The sequence below is a fragment of the Sceloporus undulatus genome, chromosome 3 (assembly GCF_019175285.1).
Source record: "Sceloporus undulatus isolate JIND9_A2432 ecotype Alabama chromosome 3, SceUnd_v1.1, whole genome shotgun sequence".
Taxonomy (NCBI): Eukaryota; Metazoa; Chordata; class Lepidosauria; order Squamata; family Phrynosomatidae; genus Sceloporus; species Sceloporus undulatus.
Window position 1 is genome coordinate 190,456,909 of NC_056524.1, and position 25,957 is coordinate 190,482,865.

The following is a 25,957-nucleotide window of genomic DNA, read 5'->3' on the forward strand; positions in this document are numbered from 1 at the left end:
ACCAAAACATTTGAACAACAGCAGTAGAGACCAGATGTGAGGCTAAGTATTCTAGTATGAGGGAATGCACAGAAGAAACTCTTGTCTCCCTTTTCTTCCACCAGGTTTTTTGTCTTCACAGTATGCGACAGTGGATTTCACCCTTGGAAGCAGCAAGTTCTACCGAGTGCTGTTGTTTTGCCCTCAAAAGGGAACAGAGTACAGAAGCCTGAACATATTCATAGTATATACATTTATACTTTCACAAGTATTAGGTTTTGGTTTTTTTGTACCCAATACCTAATTCTAGGCAAGGCTTTGTGAGTTTATCAGCTCAATTTAAGAGCTGATTTCTGAACTAGCCATCTGATTATGCTGCCACTGCCAGCTGCTTGAAAGTCTGACATTATCTCACACAACTCTTAGAAGATTTATGTCCAGGGTCACAAATAGAATTTTTCTGTATCTTATTACATTCCATCCTATTCCCACAACTGGGAATAAAAACATGTGGCTTTAATTTCACCTTAACAGTGCAACTGAAAAAAAATGGACAAAAGCTCATGCTAAAATAAATCTATTAGTCTTAAAGGTGCTACTTGAGTCCTTTACTCTCCTTCCCCTATTTTTACCTTTCATACTACAACAGATTAACACAGCTATCTCTTTGAAAACTGCTGCTGTGATTTAGTCTTGTTCAAGCTCCTGTCCAATAGAGACTTTCAAATAAAGGTTGAGTCCCCTTTTAACTCACCTAGTTGGATGAAGACCAGCTGTACTGGGCTTGCAGAAGTTATTTTGAGTCCAAATTTCTTCTAGAGGAATTTTGGAATTTATTTATAGGATTGCCAAAGTGAAAACTGGAAAGAGCTCCTGTACCTTTAATTACTGTATAAAATTTCAGCAGGTTTTGCTTGTTACCTGGTTTGGTAATAACCAACATTTGCTGTAATTCTCTTGTTGTTATTGTGTACCTTCAAGTCATTTCTGACTTATGGCAACCCTATGGCAAACCTGGGATTTTCATGGCAAGAGTTGTTCAGAGGAGGCTTGCCATTGCCATCCTCTCAGGTTGAGAGAGTGTGACTTACCCAGGGTCACCCAGTGACTTTTATGGCTGAACTGGGAATCGAACCCTGGTCTCCAGAGTTGTAGTCCAACACTCAAACCACTATTCCACACTGGGTCCACACAACCATTAATGTTATGGGAGCCTGCTCCAGTTTTCAATCTGGCAATCTTATTTTTTGACTGTCCTAGATTTGCACTGACATAGTGGTTATGCCCCTGAGCTGTGTCCAAAAGCTCTGCCCTTTCTCCACCCCTTTTTGGCTCAACTGCTGGCTAAGCTCTAGAATCAGCCAAGAGAAAGGAGTTATGCAGCCATAAGGTCAGTTCAGTTACCACAAGAGGTTTTTAGAGTTAGCACACCTTTGAGTTAGGATTGTCTTTTGATACATGACTGTGGGCATGCAATTTAGAGCTGGGCCCCAGTTAAAGGAATCTGACAGTGCAAACCTATGCATAGTTGTTGTTGTTGTTGTTGTTGTTCTTGCTGCTGTTGTGTGCCTTCAAGTCATTTCTGACTTATTGCAACCCAAAAGTGAACCTATCATGGGATTTTATGGGGTTGAGAGTGTGTGACTCGCCTAAGGTCACCCAGTGTATTTCCATGGCTGAGCAGGCCATTGATCCCTGATTTCCAAAGTCATTGCCCAATGCTCAAAGCATTACATCACACTGGCTCTCTATGCATATTTACTTGGTAGTAAAGGTACTTCTGTCAAGCCAGCATGGAGTAGTGGTTTGACTACCACTCTGGAGACTAGTGTTTGAATTCCAGCTCATCAGCAGAAGCCTATTAAGTGACCTTGAGCAAGTCACTTTCTCTCAGCCTCAGAGAAAGGCAAAAACCCAACTTCCTTTGAAGAAATCTTGCCAAGAAAACCACGTGATAGGTTTGCCTTAGGGTTGCCCTAAGACAGAAATGACTTGAAGGCACACGACAACAACAACAAAATAGTGCTTCTGTCTAAATACTCTATAAAGATGCCAGATCTTGAATGATCTTGGAAGCTAAGCAAGGTCAGCCCTGGTTAGTACTTGGATGGGAGACCACTAATGAATGCCAGATGGTGTAGGCTATAGTTCAGAGGAAGGAACTGGTAAAACCATCTCTGAACATTCCTATCTTAAGAAAACCTTATGAAATTCATGGGGTCACCTTACGTTGACAGGTGGTTTGAAGACATATACACACACAATGGTGTTTACTTGAGTTGTTCATATGATTGCAACCAACTGCCTCCAATAACTGGGGGGGGGGGCACTTTGAAAATAGATTAATTTAATTTATCAGTCACCCAATTGTTGTCTCCCTATAGAGGAGGAATTGCCCCAGATTTCAGTTCAATTTCAGATTGACCTTCTAGCTTTGTGGGTTAACTTTCTGCTTCAAAAGCTTCCTGAGACATCAAAACCAAACCAAAGTGATTGCCATTTCTTATCATGCAAGCTCTAAAGGGAGAATCTTAGTCCAACTGTCATGGTAACATATTGAATAAACATTCCACTCAGTATTAGATGTTACTGATATACTTTTGCCAGTGCAGCAAGAGGCTGAAAACATTGTCTGGAGCCATCCAGGATCTTTAGCTGTGACTGTTCAGCTGCCTTTGAATCTACAATTTATTTATCTTGTGTGGTCTCTAAATTTTTAGTGAAATATGAGCCATGGAATCTATGAAGGTGAGGTTTTCTTTCCCCCCCTTCTACTATTTATAAGGTAACCAAAGTCTCTCTGTGCATCTGACAGACAGGGAAATAAATCCTCTCTCTTGGATTTTACAGTGAGAGAGGAATAAATCTTCTATCTTGGATTCTAGATTAATATTCATGTACGTAAGATTCTTAAGAGAACAGTTACATTTCCCAAGGAATTTACAGCCTTAACAATGGGGGCCAAAAACAGAACATTAAATAGTTTGTTCCAGGCAAGGCTGGACTTCACATCAGGAAAAAGGAGGCTCTCACCAAAGGCAGCAGATGTTTGGGGTGGGAAGAGCCATGACTGCCTCTAACCTCAAGCCGTTCTTCCTGAGTATGTCCCTCTCTTGAAGGATGGAACTCTTCTTTGCAGCTATCCCACCAAAACTCTCCTGCCATTGCCAGTTGTGATAGAGGATGCTATCACACATCTGGCATTATAGTAAGATTCAGTTGCCAGGTTTTTCTTTTCTTTTTCGTACATGGATGGTGGAAGGAGCAACATTTTGTCCTTGGCTTCAAGCAGCAAAATATTTTCAGCTTAGCCTGGTTGAAGTTGCAGGTTTCCTTGCTTTCCAGTATCTAGGGCTGCCTCTGCACTGCAGAAATAATGCAGTTTGACACTGCTTTAACTTCTGTGGCTCAATGCTATGAAATCCTGGGATTTGTAGTTTGGTGTGGCATCAGAGTGCTCTTACAGAGAAGGCTAAATATCTCATAAAAGTACAAGTCTCTGAATTCTATAGCATGGATCCATGGCAGTTAAATTGGTGTCAAACTGTATTATTTTTCAGTGCAGATGCAGCCTAGTGCATAAGGCTAAGGAAAAGTCCAATCTCTATATAAGACATTGTGGAGAAACTGCCAGTCAAAGTAGAAAACTCTGAGCTAGATAAACTAGATTGAAAATTCCTGAATAGTCTATATGAAGCTCTAACCGTACAAAAGGTATTTTACATGTTCATTCTTTTAAAATTAAAAAACCCACAGAACTCAGACATCCATCCTGAAACAAAGTCCATCCACAGAATCCTTAAACACCAAAATATTCTCAGTCGAAAGTGCGAATTTGTTGCTGATAGATGTACAAGTGACACCAAGGGATCCCCTGTGGGATTTTATCTACGTCATGTGTGAGCAAAGAGATATTATGATTTCTCAGAAAATTGCATCCCAGATCATATCTGTTAGTCCTACTCACTTTTATGCATAGAAATGAACTTTCCTGTACTATTGTGTGATTTCAAGTAACCTATCTTTCCTTTTTTTAAATTAGGAATCAGAGAAAATCAGCACAGAACTAATGCTTGGGAAGCACCTAAAACTGTTCAGTATTATAAAGCTGCAAAGAAAGAGTCAAACTGGACAAAGGTAAAAAGAGTCAAACTAGACAAAGAAGCAGCTTCCATTGAGTTAGTCAATGGCATGCATTGATGTTTTGAAAATTATGATTTATCTGTATGCAGCATGTTACCTTTTGCTCTGTGTTTAGTTGGATTTCACTTACTCAGCCGAAAAGTAAAGTGGCGGCTAGATGTTACAATTCTGCTGGCAGCATATTTATTAATTCATATACCTTTCACGTTCCTGAGAAAGGAAAGCACCATGCATGCTGGAAGGAAAAACATATTCTTGACAAACATTGCTGGTTCAGTGTTACAAGTCAAGGGGCTTGGCAGATTTTATGCAGAGTATCAGTTGTCTTTCAGAAAACATAGCCTATGGGCTTACTGTGTTGCACAAAAGCAAATGCTATGCCTCCGTCTGAAAAATGCCAAAAGAAACGTATTTGTCAAAGTCAGTTTTCATGTAACATTTAAAGCCCAGTCCTGTGGCATTTGAGGTACAGCATCATTTGTGTTATTGGGGAGCCATACATTGTGCCATTACCCTGGTGTAGAAAAAGAAACCATGCAGGACATTTACCAGCTAGGAATGGGCCCCTTTTCTTCTCCCAGAGGCCAAAACCAAGTGCTGTCTGAAGCAGGAAAGGAAGAAGAAACCAGCAAAGCATGGCAAGGAGGCAACCATTGCAGTAAAAGTGGAATAATAGTACTATAACAGTATACTGTGGTATTGTCCTTTGCTATTTAAAAAGTAAAAACACTGATGTGTTATGTTACTCATTATTCTTTCAAAAAGGCAAATGAGTGTCTTTATTCTTTTAGTAATGTTTCTGAGTTCTGTTCTAAAAGACATGGTCAACTGGCAAACTTTTCATAAAATAACCCTTTATCACATCCCTCCTGGGTGACACTTCCAATAAAAATGAACCACAGCTTGCCAGGTGACAGAGGATAGGCCATCCCAATAACCCTCAGCCTTTGGCAGGAGGGATGAGGGTCTCTGCCTTGAGTCAGGATAACTTCCAAGCTTAAGGAGCTGTCAGTTCCAGGAAGACAAGCAAGGTAATCTTTGAAGAAGTGCCTATCTGTCAAGAAAATCTTTGCACATGTAAAATTCATAAGTAAGGCCCCTCTTTCCTAAATGCATACACCTAAAGTGTAGGGGATTCTCTGAGAACTACTGATCCTCAGTTCTGGAAAAGGAAAGCTGCTGGCAGCAATGCCCATATACTGGTTCTAATCCTTGCTCACGCTTGTTGGTTTGTTTGTTTTTTGTTTGTTTTTGGGGGAGGGGGGTTGGCTCATGAGTGCTGTTATATCAGACCCCCTTTATGCTAGACTCTGAATTATTTTGACCCTGTTTGCAGATAAGCCTCATCTGAATTAACTGCTCTGTTTGTTCCCTTGGTTTAGGCCTTGTGCTGCCTGTACTTCAGCCTTGAGATTTTCCCAGCCTGAGCTTTGCCAGAAATAGGATGTCCCTACTCATTCCCTTAGTTTGTCCTTGCACGAGCACTGGATCAGTTATTTGCTGGCAAATTTAGTGTGTGACTGTTGGCTCATGGGGTGAGATGGTGGAAGAAGAAAGTACTGCTCATGAATTGCAGAAAAGGCAGCCCATAGTGAATGCTGGTGGTGGCCAGTCATTAGTTGCATTTTTACATAATGTATTAACTCTAGCTTCCTTTGAGGTTTTCTTGTTGTTGTTGTTGTTGTTGCCATCGTGCAGTTTCTGCCTATAAGTGTATCTACTTGTTGGTCACCATTCACTGCCAGTGGCATCGCCTTATGAATGACTCCCTGTATTAGCTGTCATGAGGATACTATTGGCATGCAAATTTGGCCTCAGAATGTTTCTTCTGAGCTCTTGCGCAGAGGGTTGAGCACAGGTCTTGTTTGTAGGCCATACATTAAGCATTACTTACTAGGTTGGCTGAATAATATCTATGATAAAATGGGACAAAGTGCAGAAATAGTGAACAATAATTTATCACTGCCTAACACAAGGTAAACAGCCTTAATGGTCCCACTTTCACAGTTAGACAATCAACCTTGAACTAACTGCCATCTATGACTTTGTTAGTTATCTTTGTAGTTGAGAAAAACAATTAAATCTCTTGGTTTAGAATCCTAGTTACTTGTAAGTGGTAGTGTGTTGTTGTTGTTGTTTTTTGACCTTGTGCTGTCATTATGGGATTTCTCATTCATTGCTACAGTTTTATAAATACTACACAACAATGGCAGCCACAACAAAGTGGTTATGGATTGTTACCTTTATTCATCTGCAAGTATATGCACACATCATGCTGGCCTGACTGCTTTCTTTTCCTCGTTGCTTCTCCCTCACTGTGCTGCATCATTCTTTTATACTGCATTGAATGCTGATTTTTTTAAATGCAGGGAACTTCAAAAACATTTTGCACTGTGAAGAACAAAGGGAGTAGATGCTACTCTCACCCCTGCACATGAGCATGTGCATATCCAGCTACACTTCTCACGATTTTACCCACCCGATTAAGACACTGGGGGATTCTGTAACCAGATTCTGTCTGGTTAAAATAATATTGATGCCCCTATTCATTTCAATGGGATTTCCATGGTGTCACTGTTTTGTAGATTGTATCAGGCACACAGACAGAAAGAAAGAGGAAAAGGCAGTTGAAATTAGGGAGCATTGGTACTATTCTTTTCAGCCTGCTTTTATGTAGAATTGAGATTAATTTTCATTGAAAAATTCTCCTTGGAATTCTCCTTTGTAAATTTTGATGTTGATGATGTTCCAGCTAATCAGATATTCAACATTCTAATACCTGTATTTGACACTCAGAAATAGTTGATTAGAGTGTTTGTTCTGCAATCATTTCCATTTAATTGCATTTAGCATTGGATGGAACTGAAACACAAATGGTTTTCAGTCATTTTATATTTATGGAAATGTTTCTACATTGTCTTGCATGTCAAGGTCTCCTCTGAACATCCGGGAATAATTTATTGGAATATACAAAGACCAGACTAATTACAACTTCCCGTAAAGCATTCACAGCCGCGGCCCCCACACTCTGGAACAACTTACCAGAAGAGATCCGTCTCATCACCACCTTAGAAGTCTTTAAGAAGGCACTTAAGATGGATCTCTTCCGGCGGGCCTATCCACCTGATCTTTTATAGTGGATCTTATAGAATTTTTTACACCTGATTCAACAGTACAGAAACAGATGACGATTTGGCTTTGTTGATGATTGTATTGCATCTTGGCATATTTTAATTGATTATTTTATGTAGTATGGGTTGTGTAATTGTATCGGTTGGCTTTTATTGGTTGTAATCCCGCCTCGATCCACAGGGAGAGGCGAGAAATATAAATAAAACTTTATTATTATTATTATTATTATTATTATTATTAGTCAGAAGAATGGGGACCAGAGTTGCCTAAATGCTAATGTGTGATCATAAATAAATAACTTTATTTTTGAAGAAACAGACACAGATGGGGTGCATCAAAATGAGGAAGGTTCAACTTATCCTTCCCACTCCATAATAGTAATGATAATCTTCCCTCTGAAGGTACTGTTTGGCCTGGAAGAGAAACTGTTATTTGTGGCTGTAGCAGATTTCCAGTTTGTGGTTTTTTTTGTTCATTGTGGAAATGGGCAAGGTTACCCCTCCCTCACTACGCTTCAAATTGAGGTATCCCATATCTACTGCTTTTAAAACATCATTCAAATGTCATTGTGCATTTAATGTATCATATTTGACATGTACTGGGGTGCATGATGGGTTTATGCAAGGCAGTGTTATCAATATAGGAGTGCAGGGGGTGCAGACTGCACCAGGTGACACCCCAGAAGAGGGGTGGTACCCGGTTAGGGGCCCCCACCATGGTGATACTGTGTTGTTCTCCTTATCAGGGGAATGACACAGTGGTACCAAAGAAGGCCAAGTGTGCCCCCTCCCCCCCAGTCATACTGACTTGCTCGCTGCCTCTGGAAGCCCTGCATCACCTCCATATTAGAAACCACATACCCTGCACCAAGTGATGCCAGGGGTGAGAATGCTCTTGATGCAAGGAAATGTTGGGTTTCACTACTACCCACGAAAAGCTAAAAGTCCATCCTAGATCTCCTTGAACAGTCTCCTTGTACATTCCAAAAAGCAATATTGATTAGGCTGATGTGTCTTCTTGGAAAGCTTTTTCTTGCTTACAAGCACCAGAACAAAGATCTACATATTTATAAATTTCACTCTTATAGGCACAAATGAATAATTTTACCATTTCAGTCCCCACTGCATGATAGTTGTAGACGACTGCAGTTTTTGAGGACTATTATTCAGCATTTATTTTGCAAACATATACAGAGAAGGGCACCAAAAAAAAGGCACTATCTTTGTAGAAAATGTGACATTTCTCTACAGGAAATTAGCTTTCTGCACAAAAGATGCTGTGTTCTGTGTAAAAAATGTACACTTTTTTTGTACAGGATAAAGGTTCTTCATCTGGCCATGATTCTCTTTATCAGGGTTTCCTGACACTCCAGAGACCGATTTTTAATTTATTCTTCAAATGTTTTCAAATATTCATCCCATCCCTGCTTTGAAGCCTACTGAAACTTAGACTGCTGAAGTTAGAGTATAATTTAAGATTCCTGTACAGATCCAAAGAGAGAACAAAGAACCCAAGCCATGCTGACTTTTAGTAAAATTGTGAAACGGAATATTAATTCAAAATTTCTTATTTCAGATGTGCATAGTGAATTAGGAGGGGGAAATAGCTCACATTGAATGTGTCTGCAGTTAAGCATTTAATCTCTTTTCCTAAACCTTAAAAAATTAAGTTGTACAAAAATAAAAAAATTACACCCCCCCCACACACACTCCAATTTAAACTTAAATTTTAGGTGCTAACATTTCTGCATGTCAAAATAATGTGAAAGGCACAGGTATGGAACACCCAAAGATGGCAACTTTAATACAGGTACAACAATGTTGTATGACAAATATATTCAAAATAAACTCCTCATATTGAAACAAAGATTGCTGTCAGCACATGGGCCACATGTGATTCCCTGGTACCCTTTCAGGATCCATAGATAGATAGGTAGGTAGGTAGGTAGGTAGGTAGGTACAGATATATTGCCATCAAAGCTCTCTGGGGACATGAGAATTTTACCACATTTTTACTTCGTAGGACATTTCAGGTTCAGGAGAAGCCTGTTTAAAAAGAAGAAATGACCAGATGTTGGGGCCAAAAATATGTGAAATCCCTTCATGCTCCCTAAGGAATGTTGGGGGGCATTTTAGGGCTTGGGAACCATTGAGGCCTCCTAAACTCTGGCAGATGCCCATCTTTGGCCTAAATGAATCCCAGAAACCACCTTTCCTTTGTTTGTTTGTTTATTGTTGTTGCTCCCCAAACAAGGCCATAGCTATGTAGCAAGGTATTTCTGGTTTTTTTAGGTATGCAGGTATTACTCTGTTATATGGTCTGCATAAAGAACCTGCCCAGCATTAGAAATGTGTAATGCAAAAAGAAGGCAAAAATCCTGATGCAGACTCTGTTTTGTTGTTGGTGCTGCTGCTGAAATAGAAAATTCCTTTTTCAGATGAAATGGAATTGAAGGATTGGATAGAAGGAGGAACATGAAAACATAGGGCTGAAATCACTGCTGAATGCATCCCCCCCCCCGCTTACATCCAATTGATCGACTTTGTTTTCCACTGCTGGACAATTTGCGCAGTATGTTGGTGGTGTGTTATTTTAACTGCATGTAGGAAAGATGTCCCAGGGTAACTACATTGTCTAAAGGAAATCCTGTTTATGTCAAGGGATTTGGTGACTGTCATAGTCTGAAATCTAATTCTAGGTCACCATCTATACATATTGAGCATACACCTCCCCTGCTATTACTGTTTGGTGTAGTGAAGGAATGCTAAACAATAAGGCACTAATGCAATAAATGGGACTCTAAGAAATTATAGTAGTACTATGTATTCATGATGTGGGTGGTAGAGTGCAAACATTGTCATCCTCCTCCCCCAATCATACTTGATGCTTTTGTGCAACAGCACTGACCGAACTCCTACAGAATCACTCCATAGAAAATCATAGCCCACCTACGTAATTGATTTTGCAATGCACTTGGAGGCTGTAAGTGCTCAAAGCGCTTTAATATTTCAGCTGGTTGGCATGAAAGCACAGTGTGGCATAGGTTATAATCTGAAATTGACAGTTACCATTGGCACAAACATTGTTAAACAAACACAGGGCCATACACCCAACAGAGCAAATCAATTAATCATTCAGACAAACAGTTCTACAATGGTATAATTTGCGCATGAAATTGATCATTTTTTCCTTCTTGCTGGAAGGAGGGTATTTCCAAGGTTTGCTACTATTCTTTTTTTTTTAAAAAAAAGAAAGACTGATCTAAGGTGAAGCTGTAGCACATAGAATGTAACAAGAAGCCTTGTGTAAAACTATTAGATGTTATCAAAACATTCTTTTGAGAATCATTTTCCTTTGTGTTTACTCTTTTAGAATTCTTTAATTATTTGGATCTTTTTCTTTTCAGGACTCTTGTCCATCACCAAATGCAAAAATGATTTCATCTATACTCATTTCACAAATGATTAATGAGAATAAATCAAAAGAAAACAAGGCTGCCTTCTCTATGCAGTCAGTAATCACCCAGTCTGATGCTTATCACATGAACCAATCTTTGGCTAATCATAGCTCAGTCAACATTAATAGAGCATTCATATTGCTTCCCAGAAGATTAGGCATTCAGATAACTTCTGATGACAGTGCATTTGGAACAGACATTGACAGCAAAGGGATAAGACAATGTCATAAGCAGAAGAAAGGTTTTGCTTCCATCACAATCACTGCTCGACAAGTTGTTCCACCTTGTAACAGGAAAACACAGGTGGATACTTCTTCTTGTTTGAAATGCCAGGAAATTAAATCGCCAATGAGCACTCTTCCTGCTTCAAAGGGGACTGGACTGCATCAGCCTTGTAGACCTTTGGACACTCAAGGATGTTGTAAAAATAAAAATGCCACCAAAATAAGGATTTCTGAACCTTGTCCACAGCTGAGCAAGAGTGGGTGGATTTCTAACACAGAAAACAAAGAGAATGGACTGGTCTCCCCTGGAAACAACCATAACAAAGAAGCACCAATTTCCTTTACTTCAAGTCTTCACCTCAGTATTTCCCAACATAATCCAAATGCAATATACTATGTAGACAAATCTCTCTCAGTGCCTGTCAATCAACCTCAGACTAGGAACCAAAAAATTCATAGGTCAGTTGTGTCTTTCAGTTTAAATTGCAGTTCTCCCAGTTTAACACCAGATGGAGTGGATGGTTTAGCTAATGGAGAGTTAATCACAGAAGTACTTAAGACAAAGCTCCCAGAGCATGGCAAGCCACTGCTAGAAGCAATTTGGAATGCAGATCTCAAGGAGAGCTATTCACTTAGAAGACAGACTTTGGAAAAGGAATCTTTAGGGACTGAATGTCTCTGGAAAGATACCTCTCCACTGACTCTGTCAGTTGCAGATAGTCCTCAAGGACTTGATCATTTAAGGTCAACGAAGAGTAATGATGGAAATTCAAGTGACACTCACACTTTATTGTCTTCCCACATGCCTCACTGGACCTATGATGAAGGTGAGTAGGTTAAATAAACTCAATCTTGTTGGATCAGATATCCAGGACAGAGTAAATCACATTACCCATATAACAGGGCCAGTAGGATTTTTAAAAAATGCCTCTGTATGCAATAAACACAGGGTGAATTTGAGGACCATTTTATATATTATGTTTTGTACATGGGTTCCAATTCTCATATAGCCACTACACAAGCATACCTTTTAGTAACAATATCTATATGTATTAATCCAATTTTCTTTTTCTTTGCCTACAAATGCACATGGGCAGGGCCCTGAATTTTTTTATTTATTTTTTATTTTTTTTGGTAGAGCCCAATATGAAAAATAACATGTCAAAGAATTCTTAATGCAAAAGAATATGTCCAGTTATTAGATTATGATGGATTAACACATGAGTTTTGAGCTGCAAAATAAGCGCACGGCTCCTCCAAATAAGAATTCTGCCCTACCAAGTGACATTTTCCTTCAATTCCTAAATTATTAGCACTGCACACAGACAGTCATTTTGAATCATTCATACCTAGATTCCTACATTAGCCGTGTTAGCATTCTCTTGTTATCCTTATCCTGCCCCTCTTCGTGGATGCATACACTGCATTTTTAAATATTCCACTGGAGTTTTAAGTTACTGCAATGCTAGAAATTCAAGGACTAAAGAAAAATTTCATCTGAGGAGGCAGAATTCTTATTTAGAGAGGACAATGCTCTCATTCCCCCCATATCTACATCCCTGGATTAATAGGGATGTTGCCACTACAGGTTGACACTTGAGCTAGTGAGCAAAATCTGTTAAATCAGCACAGTTTATAGAACAGTGTTGGCCTGCACACCATATCAATGAAGGATGCCGCTCCTTAGGTTTGTGGGTAACCAGCAGGATGCAGGATACACCTCCACTGAGAGGAGGCTTCTCTCAGCAGAATGGGGAAGGTGAGATTCCCCTTCTACTCACCAAGTCCCCCTGAATTTCTTTCAGAGAAGATGGGAGGTCACATGGGAAGGAAGGAAGGAAGGAAGGAAGGTTGGTTCCATTATGCAAACAGTGGTCCACTAAGTCAACATTTGATTTCTCCCTGAGTGAAACTGTCGCATTTCCACTGATGTAAATGTGTCTTCCAAACTGTGATAAGACTTAAAAATATAATACTGAAGGCCAACTTGGGTTTATGTGGGTATTTTTAGAACAAGAAGATGGTAAAATCATACCTTTGTGAACTGAAGTCCCTAATGGTATTCCAATGTTGACAATGATATATATATTATGAATGGGCCCATGCACAGAGAAGAAAGTTTGCTTTCAGGAAGTCAAGAGCCCCGGTACAGGATCCAAAGCTGAAGTCTTTTCTTTCTTGCAGATTTAGGTTTAATACCACCTCATGCCTCCCTATTTGTTTATATTAACCAGAAAGGCCAATTGCACATTGACTTCCTTTAATTTTCTGTGCTAATTTTACTTTAGTTAAAGGTAATGGCAAAAAAGGTGCTCCCAGTACAATAAAAATCAAGAATAATGGGGTATATAAAATATAATGCCCTCTTTGCAACCTGTTAAAAAAATTAATAATCAGGCATTTAGTGTTTTACAATATATCAGAAAAAAGAACAAAATATGTAGTAGTTTGGCATAGCTCTAAAAGGCTTTTTTTTTTTTTTTTTTTTTTTTTTTTGCCCTAACAACTCCCCAGCACCACATGCCAGTATGTTTTTCCACAGCAGAAGTTATGTCATTTCAAGTTCAGGGTTGGGTGGGGAAAGGAGGCAAAACATTTGGGGTGTTCTTGCATGCCATATGGTGATTAGAGGGGGTGGGGACAAAATATACTGCTTTTAATTTTACCTTTACTTTTGGGGGTTGACAGGCATGGACTGCACTATTCCCACCCCTGCATTAGATGATCTCCTGTCACTTTAATCTCTTTTCTATGACCTCAAGATTGATTCACATTGTAGAGTTTGTAGGATGTACATCTTTTAGAGTATGCAGCAGTAGATGTAAAGAAGAGTCTCCTGGAAGACCAAAAAAAGGTGCTGAGAAGTAGGCAGTACTGAGCTGACTTGTCTGAGCAGTTTCAGAAAGTTAAAAGGCAGATCCGTGTTCCTTCGTTCTTGACCTGGAACCTGTCTGCGTCAGATGCTCAGTCAGCTTTGGGAATGTAGTGTTTACAGATCCCTTCCAGTGCTTAGTGTCAGTTTGTCCTAACCTAATGTACTTTTTTTTAAAAAAAAGATGCTTTTGAAAGAAGCCTGTGTGTGAGATCCATTTTAATAATGTTGATACATCCAACAGATGCTGCTGAGCTCAAATCTCAGTGGTTGCCCTGTTATATTAAACATTATTAAGAGAAATCTGTGTAGTGACAGAACTATTTCTCATATAGCCCACCCTTCCTAGTTAATGTTTTTCAAAGGGATGCTGTTGTTGCTGAAAATTTCATGGAAATAATTCTGTTCAGAGAGACTGTCATGAAGAAAAAAAACCCAACAACTACTTAGCATTAACTGTTCAAGAAATGTTTGCTAAGTGTAATGAGAGTTCAGTAATGAAACCCTACATGAAGGGGAATGAGAATCATTGTCATTTTTTTAAAAAAAGATGAGAAACAAGCCAGTTAAACTTTGCTCAGGAATAATAAAATATTCAGACAGAAACGTTTTTGTTTTGTTTTGTTTTTCCTTCCATTTTTTAAAGAATACAACTTTAAAGCAGAAATTGTACCTAGGTTAATTATTTTAATGTTTAAAGTTTTATTATTAAAGTAAATGTTATACTTTATATGTTGGTATTGTATGCTTTATTGTTTATTTGCAAAAGACATACCCTATTTCTACTTGTTTACTCCTCTTCTTTATTTATCCTCATGTAGTCCAATGGCTAATTTTAAATGAGAGGTAAAGAAAGACCTAGAGAAGATGAATCCACTTAAACTAGGAATGGATAAACAGAGCAGAATGTACAGTCAGCCCTCCTTATCCACAGATTTTTTATCCATGGATTCAACCATCCACAGGCTGAAAATATCAAAAAATAATATAAATTACAAATGCAAACCTGTTTTTTGCCATTTTGTATAAGACACCATTTCACTCTGCCACTGTATTTAATGGGACTTGAACATCCATGGATTTGAGTATCCACAGGGGTCCTGGAAGCAGATTCCAGCAGATACCAAGGGCCCACTGTATATCTGGGAGAAAAATAATAATATTGAGCCAACTAATGCAGGAATCCCTATAACAAACTGGTTTACAGTTTTAGATCCTGAATTGAGTGCTGATAATGAAATTCTCTCCTCTGCTTTTTCTCCTTCTTTCATTGAAAACTCTAAAGAAGTTCCAGTTGTAGGGAGCTAAGGGCTGCACCCCACACTGTGGAAATAATCCGGTTTGACACCACTTTAATTGCCATGGCTTAATGCTGTGGAATTCCCAAAATCTCATAGCACTAAGCCATGGCAGTTAAAGAGGTATCAAAGAGGATTGTTTATGGAGTGTGGATATAGCCAAGATTAGATGTGACTTTCTGCCAGTAGAACTATTCAGTTGGCTTGGATGTTCTTGTGGAAGTATTGAAACAAAGTAAAAAAGAGGGTGGCATGAAGGATTAGATAAGCTATGCAAGATTCAAAACCCTTCCAGCCCAAGATCACAGCCACATGTTAGTCCAGAGAGAAGGCAATCCAAAGGAATTTCCAACATCCTTAGACTGAGAGGGATTAATGCCACCTCCATTGGCCTTTGGCCATCTGGGCCAGTTAGGACTGTGCTTTAAGTCACCTCATGATCTCCAGTGGCACAAGACATCTCTCTTTCTTGGTGTGTGAATGAGACAGAGGAGATTTTCACACAGGGATGGAATAGGGATGAGACTGCTTCCCCACCCTTATCCTGTCCTTAACCTATCCATGATTGCGATGGTTTGAAAGGTCTCAAATTGTAGTGCTGATCCCACCATTAACCTGTCATTAAAGCGACAGTGCATTAACGTGAACTTCTCTTAATGCAAAACGCATGCCAGCGTCACTTTAATGACAGGTTAATGGCGGGATAATGATGGGTTCTGCACAACTTCATCTGAAAGCCTTTCGTGTGATTGTTGTTATTCACATTTCCCAGATGGGATAAGCATGAATCCTGTCTGAAAGTCCTTTTGATTGCACAGGAATGACAGGAACGTGACAAGATAGGGGCAGGATGTCCCTCGTCTGATAATCCCCAGAGACAGAGAACACAAGAGTCAGGAATTAGGAAAGAATTGTGAGAAATTTAGCAATTTAGAATTTAATTCAGATAGTGGTAAGGGCAAACATTAATAATTTTAGAGCTGGCACAAAGAAAAAAATATGTTCATATTGCTTCTGTCAGTTAGGGATAAAGGAATTATAAAATAAAATGCTCCTATGTTAAGTAACTCATATTTTGCAATGCAGGATTGGCAGAGGGCATTTTTCTTTAACCATCTCAGATCACATTGACTATTATCCCCTGGAAAGGAGCTATTCCATTCTGGAGTTCTTACTCCAGTATGAAACACTGTTTAAGAGTTCTGTTATAGTTTCACTTGGAGATTATTATTATATTTGCTAACTCTGCATGATTTTTTAAAAATAAAATTTTGTTGACTTTTGTGGTCATGCAGTACTCTGTTTAACACAAGACCAAAAAACTGTTTGCATGGGACTGTGCCTAATATAAAGATGTGTATATACTTTAATTTATTGCTGCAAACCAAGCTTCTAAATACCAGCAGATATCACTAAAAGTAAATATAGAAAATATGCTGAACCTAATGGGGAACAGTTTGTTCTTGAAGCTTTTTTTAAAAAAGGGACAGCTTCAAGCTCAGGTGCTAGGTTCCCCAAAAATAGTAAGTGGAAGATGAAAATTAGGTAAGCAAAACTAACCCCAAAGGCAGAGAAGTATTTCAGACTTTTCCACATTTGTCTGAAGCTGTGCTCCTGGTGATTGTGAATAGGTTTTATTATCTTCAAAGTGCATTAATTATTAAGATGGATGAAGTAGCAGGGGTAGTTTGACTGTTCCGTTTGAAAATGTAGAACACAGCTAGGAACACATATATCCAAAGTAAATGATGAAAAGACAGATATGATAGAAGTTAGTCTTTTCCTCCAAAGGAATTAAATTGACCTGGTCAGCCCCAAATCAAACTGACATTGCTTCAAAAATAGAATTATAAGCTGTTGTGGAAATCATTTGAGATGGGATCAATATACCAGGATCCAGTGACTGAAGTTAATCCCCCTTTAGTCCAACAACTCAGAGAAATGGCTGGTGAGCTAGAGATAACTGAATCTAAAAAATAAAATAGATAGCCTATATTCTAATAATTGAGTCAAATGAGGCCTACTTATATTCATGTTAAGTTATTTTTATCCTTTTGGATGACTTAAAATATTACAGATTGCATGAAGTTTTTCAAAGGGCTTGTTACCTAGTAAGTCTTTAAGGATATGTCTTCATAGGTCTCCTGAAAGTAATAGGAAACAAGAAGCCACTTTTCCCCCAGCAAGCTTATCACAAGAATCATAGAATTATGTAGTTGGAAGAGACCGCAAGGGCATCCAGTCCAATCCCCTGCCATGCAGGAAATCTCAATCAAAGCATCCCTGACAGATGGCCATCCAGCCTCTGTTGAAAGACCTCCAAGGAAGGAGACTCCACTACACTCCAAGAAAGTAAAATGCTGAGAACCATCTGCTCATCCATGAATGGAACTCACTTTGCCATTCATGGCACCTCTAAGACAAGGGGAGGTGCAATTATTCTATCATGTACCTCACTTTTACTGCTACATTGTGAGATCCCGGAGAAAATTCATTTTAATCAGAGGACTACTTGTGGATAAGCAAAACACCCTTGCCGCTATCTGTAGTTCCAATAGGAACCAGTTTACGTTCTTAGATGCTACTTGTCTGAGCTCAAAAAGTTTGGTTTGGGGTAGGTCATTGTGAGAGGTGATCTAAACTACATTAGCGACTACCAAATAAGCTAGGTTCTTGTCCAAACATGATAAAGCTACATGGCAAATAATATAATCTTTCCTCCTTAAATACAGCTCATATGATGTGTTGTATCAGGGAAATCCTGGAATAAGAAACCTCACATACTGTTAGCCAACTCATTATTGTACATTAACTATTTTAGTGTTTGTTAGTCCAACTAGAGTAGACCCATTGAATCAATTGTTGAATAGTGAGTCAACACATTGGCATCACTAGCTATGGTGTCACTCAGTATAGAGGGATGCCAATGGGCTGTGTGTGGCTTCCCAACCCCTCCTGCTAACTTGCTCACCTGCTCCCCAGCCACCCAGTTGCCCACTGTATGGCCAGACCCTGGAAGGGTGGGCAGGTGGCAGCAGACTCCTTTGCTCCTCCCCAATGCTGTGTTGTCCTGGTTGAACAAGTGAGGCAGTGGGAGGGGACAGAAGGGGCACATTCACCCGGGCTGGGGGTGAACCACTGCTTTGTTGCCAGGCTTCCTCTCCAGGGAGAAAGCTTAGTGATGGAGCAGTTGGGAAGGGCATGTGTTTTACCCTTCAGCACCAAGAATGACCCTCCTCTGAGGTAAAATTCAGAGATATAGCCATGTTAGTCTGTAGAATCAGTATGCAGAGAGAGCTTGTAGTACCTTTGAGACTAACTGAAAGAAAGAAGCTGGCAGCATGAGCTTTCGTAGATTTACGTCTACTTCCAAATGCATCTGAGGAAGTAGACTTAAGTCTATAAAAATTCATGCTAACTCCTCTGAGGTGTCATGTGGTGCAGTCCACCCCACTCCATCCCACCCCACCTCCCAGTAACACCATCAAGTCAACACATGGTAAATCCAATTAATTCAATGGGTCTGTTCCAGTCAGGGCTAATAATAGGATTTAGGCCTTTTGGTTTCACATACAGATACAAAGCAAATCTCAAGCACAGCTTTTGGAAAGGTGGCAGTTGTAGACCATGATTCAATACATAATTCTTACCAGATACAGTATTTGCACAGATCACTGTAATCTTGGAGAGTTGCTTCCTTTCAAAATAGACAGTCTTGGGGTTGTTGGACTGATATACTTGCACATGATGAAGCAGCTTCATATGTTCTGGCCTAAAACGTGATTGTGCCCTTTGAATGATTTCCATCCAGTAATAAGATATTTTAGTAACCTTACTGCCTTCATTCTGCTTGGAACATTATTAATAGAGCTAATTAATAATGACTCAAAGGTCATGGCCTTTCTTGTTGGGACCAAAAAAGTAATGAGTAGTCAATTACATGTCAGCCATTTAGAAGTGACAAATTGTGGGAAATGAGTAATAGTCACAAGCTTTCATTAGTACTGCTGTTGAGTTATACCTTGAAATGAAATATGGGAGGGATCCAGTCTAATCTGCATATCAAATATAGCTTGGCTGTGCACTTTAATAACTTGCAGCAATGCAGGCTTGATGGTAAGTGTGGGAGATGAACACTGTTTCCCTGCTTTTTGATACATCTCAAGCTATGCTGCCCAAAGGCAGGCTATCTCATATCTTTTGATACATTTGAGATTCCTGAGGGGAGGGGAAAGAAAATGGAAGCCTGAAACGCAGATGCCAATTAATTAGAGTCAGAAAAGGCAAGAGCTATTAGGGACTGAAGTTATTTCTTAACCAAAAATGTGTCAGGGATGATGGGAGTTGTAGCTCTTCACCTCTGGCTCGAACTCACCACCTTGTTACGCACCGGCGCTGACCAGTTTTGGTCAGTGGTTAAAGCTTTGCTCAAAAGCAGCAGAGTTACAGAGAATAGCCTGAAGACCCTGACAAACTCTCCAAGCCTTCTCACTCTTGCTTCCACAGAAGTCTTCACACTTCTTCAGGATCCAGCTGGCTCTTGTAGCTTCACCCAAGACACCAGACAACTCAGTAGTCTTATATAAAAGATCTACTTTATTCTACTATATACAGCTCCAAAACTATCCAATACTCCTCCACTACTACCCACAAAATACATTGGGATTCATAGTCATTATTATAGTCAATGCAAGATACCACCCACTGTTTTCTGTTTCCACCCAGTGGGCGTGTACACCATTCTCATTGGTTCTCTTGGTTCATCCCATAATTAATGATTTCATCATCTCAGCCTTGACCACTTAACAATTCTCAGGTGTGTTCAATTATCCACTTTGCATTTCTGTCCTTGGCATTTAGGACTTGTTAATTGCATTACCTTATACACCTGTGTGGTTCCTAATTGCTTCTGCTGAGTCATCCTGACTCTCACATACATGTTTTATTTCACTCATTGTATATCCCATGTTGCTTTTTCCTTAACAAAATGCACACATAACAGAATAGTTTTTGTGCCTCTGTTAATTTTTAGTTTCAGTCTCTGTATAATTTTATGCATACTATCCAAGGGTTACCTTGCTTGGTGGAGAATTTCAAAATAAACTCAGAAGCATTAACAAATTGAAACTGTCCTATTATGTCATACTTACATTGTGTCATATGCTTATAGTACTGGTTCTGTTTTTCAATCACAGTCATAGAACTAACGTCTTTTTTATGTAGTCTCCTGCCCCCCCCCCCCCCCCCCCGTCCATTAAGTTTGTTATTGTATTTCTTTCTGCTCCTTCCGGCCCAGGCAATGATGTTCCTCACTGCAGCTGTAACAGCTGTTGTTACCCTTAAATCACTTTAGTAAACAGCTGGCATTGCTTCTCATTTGTATTTCCTTGGATTCTCTTTCGGTAGGATCAACTCAGCTGTTATCCAGTATGAAAATTTGGGGTAGGAAGTTTCAGACCTCCAGATGGGCACTTTTCCAATACTGGCCTTCTCCCCATACAGATTATGGGATCTTTCCCTTGTGAAGAATGATGTGATGCTGCCTCTTGTGGTCTCTTCCAACTCTGTGATGCTAAGATTCTAAAATGGAGCAACTATTTTACTATAGTAGTGAAACAAGATAGTAAAATGATGAAAGAATAATAAAAATACAGCTTGTGCTAAGAATCTGGTTGATTGATATAGCCAAAGCCTTAAGATGAAATGAAGAAAAGAAAGAAGGGAATTTGAGAATCCAATACCAGTTTATTGTGTTTTAGCAAATAGCCATTATACACAAATATAAGGGAAGGGGGAATCAGTAGAATTACATTTCTGCTAATTAATCTTTAAAAGTAGATTAATTTTTCTTATTCTCTTTAGACATTATAGCATGTATTTGTAAAGCCTTGACAATAATTTTGATGCTCTAAATAAATGATACACATGCATCAGACAACAAAAAGAAACCCTTTAAAAGAGATGACCTTCCTTTCAGTGGTCTTAACAAAGGATAAATGTGGTTGTTTCTAAAATTGCTGTACATAGAGCATTCAGGCGGAACATGAATTGAGCCTTCTTTTGACACGGAATCACAACCACATACTCATTCCTTCTTAGGAACCGATCCAATCTGCCAGTGGAAGAACATTTAATATTGCTTGCATAAAGACTACCCTCATTTTAATATTTGATAGATCTATCAGGTATTTTGGAAAGGATAAATACAATGGAATAAACAAAGCATAAAAATTATTGGATTGGAAAGACTTCATCTCAGTCACCTGTGATTAAATCTCAGTATCTTTGAGTCTCTGGAGCAGCTCTATCAAAATCTTGAGTCAAAAGAAAAGAGACAGAAAATCCCAAATTCATGGCAACCAGCTGCATTTTATGCTTCGTGAGCCTTGGCCCATCTCTTCCAAAATGATCAGAAGAAACTCTGATGCCTGCTTGAAAATTATTTTTAACAACAACAATAACAACAACAACAAAAAGAAGGGTTAATATAAGAGCTTCTGCTTTGATTGTCATTATGCCCAGTTCTGCTTGGAGCAGTGCCAATTTTGTAGAGATGGGAAATGCCAGGAGCCTGCATAAAAATTTATTTTGTGCTTTTTCTAGTGAAGCTAAATTGACCAAAGCCCACAGTGGTGCTTCATATAACCATTTTGGCAGAAGCGTGATCTTGTAGAGTTCTAAAGTTTGCTGAACCAGATTGGTCCCTTTTGTGTGACAGAACTTAATCAATTTAAAGTTCTATCAGCTAGCAGGGTACTTGACTGAACCTGTGAAGACCATTTTCATGTCCACTGAAAGACAACATCAAAATACATAAAGTTACATAAGAGCATTCCAATCATTCCCCAGGTATACATGCATCCCCCTCTCCCTCATTATTGACTTCGTGATGGAGAACTAATCAATTATTATGCAGTGAGGGAAATCAGTACCCTGTTCCATAACTGACTGTGCAATCCAGCATAAAATAGGATTAGAGTCTTTGTGTAACTAACTGTTCACACATTTTCTGGAAAGAGAAGTCTTAACCAGCCATCCTGAACCCTGGAAGTGGGGAGACCTTGAGTCCTTCCCCCCTATATTTTAAATATACATTTTTGCATATGGTTACTCTTCTTATAATTTTATGCTAATTACCAGGCTTAAATACATGTATGCACTGGAAACATTATTCATAATTTTTTAAAAATTTAGATTTATTGTATCTCCCCACCTCCCACCCCACCCCAGTATGGCATTGAAATAAACAACAGTGAACTACCGTACTTTATAATCAAACAAGACAGAAATGTAGCCATCCCTTAGTGTAAAGGTCATTGGTGAGGGGGCAGAATCCTGTCCTTCTTAACAAATATAGGGCTTAGTATTCTTTAACTGTGAGTTTTGCTCACGTATGTCTTTTGCACTTAGCTCCATATTGGTGGATTTAGGAGTTCTAATTGAAATTAAAAAGTGGGTCCTGTGAGCTTGAATACTACATCAATACTATAGCAAGGCTAAGATTACAAAAGACCAAAGAATACATCCGATAGTCAAAGCTTGTCATTGTTAATTGTCATCAAGTTGACTTTGATTTGTGTTGACCCTAGCCCTGTTATTAACCTGGTTCAGGTCTTGCAAATTCAGGGTTGTGCGATTTCCTTGATTGAGCTTCTCCATTTTTAATGTGGTTTTCTTCATTTCTTACTACCTTTTATCCTATCAAGCATTAATCTGTTTTCTAAGGAGTCATGTCTTCTCATGGTATGTCCATAGTATGACAATCTCAGTTAAGTCAACGCTAAGAACACCAAAATTGCTATATTAAATCAAACCAGATTATCTTTAATTATTGTTGCATTTTGTTTTTAAACATGATCAGTTTGTGATAGCAGTCTGCTTAATTCACTGCACTCTCACTTGTTTAGGCAAAGGGAAGGTTTGGGCAAAGGAAAGGTAACATGAAATGGAAAGAACTCAGTTTCAAAGCTGCAAAGACATTTGAAGGTTTGTAATTTCAGCACAGTGTTATGTAAAAAGTATGTAGGCTATTACCTCTGGTGTAAAGAGGTTAGGTGAGTGAAGAAATCCTTGAAAAAAGTAGTGTGGCTGAAGTATTCAGAGTGTGGCTAAAACACATTGGTGTTCATTGACTTTAACAACCTTGACTTAAAAGCTTCTGAAACAAGCTGAGATAAACTTTATATAGTTCTGAATCAGTAGTACTGTTCTATTGAATATGCAAACCTTTTTGCATAAGTGACAGGTTTCTACAATTTTATTTCATCCAGTGCTTTCCATTTAATTTTTATTGTCACATTTCCTGACAGTAGACTCCACAGTTTGCAAACAGAGTTTGACTTACAATTGAACAGTGAAGCTTAATAGCAGGTGGCAGCTGAAGATCTGTCAGTTAGGAACATGTCTCTCTGCCTTTGGAGAAGATATAAAGTGACTGATCTCTAAGTCCTGATAACATTTTTTTAGTGTGATGAATAGGTAGATGTTGCTTGAGTGGATCTGTGAGTAGCATGCATATATATATATATATATATATGAGAGAGAGAGAGAGAGAGAGAGAGACAGAAAGAGAAAGGTGGTAATGGAAGCATTCTGTTTCAATGTGAAATGAAGATTATTTAACATTCTTTTTTTCTCCCGAGCATCAAAAACATAATAAAGCTCACATTTCCTTTCTCTCAAATATTTTTAATTAATAGTGACTAGTTTCAGATGACACAGTGCATGAGTCACAAACATAATGTCAGTTTTATGAACGAATGTAATTATTTTCAATCCCATCTCTCAGTTGTATGCTACTGGGATTATATTCTGAAGGGTTCCCTCACCCCATGACACAAGTCAAGGAGTAAAGTATTGGATAAGAACAGAAATTCCACATACACACCAAGTATGTCTTTGCAAGAATTATGTGAACCACTATTTTGTTGGGTACTATTTATTTTGTTCTATGAACATTATGGCCCATGAAGGTTATATTATAATTCACAAGAAAACCTTTGGCTGGCTTTTCATATAGCCACACTTAAATGAGCTAAACATTTGTAATATCTGAAGGACAAACATTGACGAAGAGTCGTTGACCTGTACTTCATTATTTGCAAGCAAAGTTACTTAAAACCAGAGCTTTTGACCACTCACTCACATTTTAGTGATTGTGGATGACATCACAAACTGTTTCATCCCTATTCTCATGGATACTACATTGACATCAGCACTCTCTTATGTCATAATATTTGCTCCCAATTGACAATGTTGTGTCTTTTTAAAATCTGTTCACTGTCTTTCATTGTCCTACCTTAAGTCAACATAGTAACTGGGTAGTGGGATGATGCTTACCAGATGTCTCTTAAACATCAGGTAAGCTGTGAAAATAATATTTTTTTCAGGATGGTGATAAAACTGTTTTTAAGTTTATTTTGTTTAAATTGGAACATTAAATATTATTATTATTATTATTATTATTATTATTATTATTTTCTTTGATTTATGTTTTACAGATGGTTCCATAGATAGTATCTTAAAGCATAAATGAAATGAAACTTTTTCATGTATTTTTAATCATTTAATGGAAATTCTTTTTGGGCAGGAGGGAAAATGATTACTAAGAGGACCAGGATTTTGATCTGCTGGTTCCTTGAATCAAAACGCCTTAATATAATGTTGCTAAAATCTGTATTAGCTGAAAACATAAATAATAGGTATAATTTGGCATTTCTTTTCAATGGATATGTTAAAATATCCATATAATTACCTTTTTCGAGATTACATGGATAGTTGTATGATCACATAAGGGAGGACTGGGTATTGCCAACAGATCAAGGCTTTAAGCCCCAATTTGTAGAAGATATGGCTCAGGTTCAGAAAAATGAAAGAATTTACCATTTGCAGATGGTTGCCCCTTTGTGAGTTAGGAAATAATAAGAACTTGGACAAGTGGTCTACAGCTCCCAGAACCCCCCTGGTATAACTGATGGCATGTTGGTTGGAGTATTCTAGGTATTGTAGTCTAAAGTCATTTTTCCAAGCTCTGGCAATAATGCCTGTTTTCTAGATAAAAGATATGGTAGCAAACGCCTTTTTAAATAAAAAAATATTAAGAAGAATTTTCCATATTATGAAATGATATATAGAAATATACAAATAGGGGAAAAAACACACACACACATGGAGCTACCAAGAAAGAAATTACAAACAAATACACATGTAAGAACAGCAACAGGGAGGAAAAGTGAAACAGTGACTTCTCAACTTTCCTACCAATGGTTCTACATGATATGATATCTTATTTCTTCTGCTGCATTACAAAACATCTTGTTACTGTATTTCTACCACTTATTTACGTCTCCTAAACTTCAAATCCCACTGTTGTTAATGTTCCCTCTTGTTCCCAAATAAAGACATCTACTGGTTCTTAGTCTTTTGTAAAATTACTCATTGACTTTTCTCTAATTCAGATAGCTACCTCTTGCATTTCAGCAAGGTCATTCAATATCATCTACCAGTCCTCGTGTTGGAATTATTGCGTCTTTCCATTTCTGAGCATATAACAACCTAGCTGCCATAATCATATATTGTATCATTCTTCCATATTTTTTCTAGATTTGTTCTTCCAGCAATCCCAATAAAGAGAATGCTGGGTTTATTAAGAGTTTTATCTTCAAAACATCCTGAATCAGACTGTGAATCTGATTCCTATTGTTTTTCACTTTCCTACAAGTCCACCACATATGATAAAAAGTCCCCACCAGTTCACGTTTCCAACAGACATTAGCAGACCCTTTATACATCTTAGATAATCTCCCTGGAGTCAAATACCAATGATACATTATCATATGAAAAATTTCTTTAG

At 38.5% G+C, this 25,957-nt stretch overlaps 1 protein-coding gene across 2 annotated transcripts in view; it reads left to right on the forward strand.

Annotated features, from left to right (window-relative positions):
* Positions 1–25,957, forward strand: part of C3H10orf90 (chromosome 3 C10orf90 homolog) — a 122,980-nt gene that overhangs the window by 40,695 nt on the left and 56,328 nt on the right. The window contains exons 1-3 of one of the 2 annotated variants that reach the window (XM_042459021.1): positions 2,647–2,727; positions 4,022–4,116; positions 10,661–11,762. In XM_042459021.1, the coding sequence (XP_042314955.1) occupies positions 2,706–2,727; positions 4,022–4,116; positions 10,661–11,762 (1,219 nt within the window). In that variant the 5' untranslated portion in view covers positions 2,647–2,705. Of the gene's footprint in view, positions 1–2,646; positions 2,728–4,021; positions 4,117–10,660; positions 11,763–25,957 lie in introns of those variants that run through there. The other variant, XM_042459020.1, reaches the window with a different exon arrangement.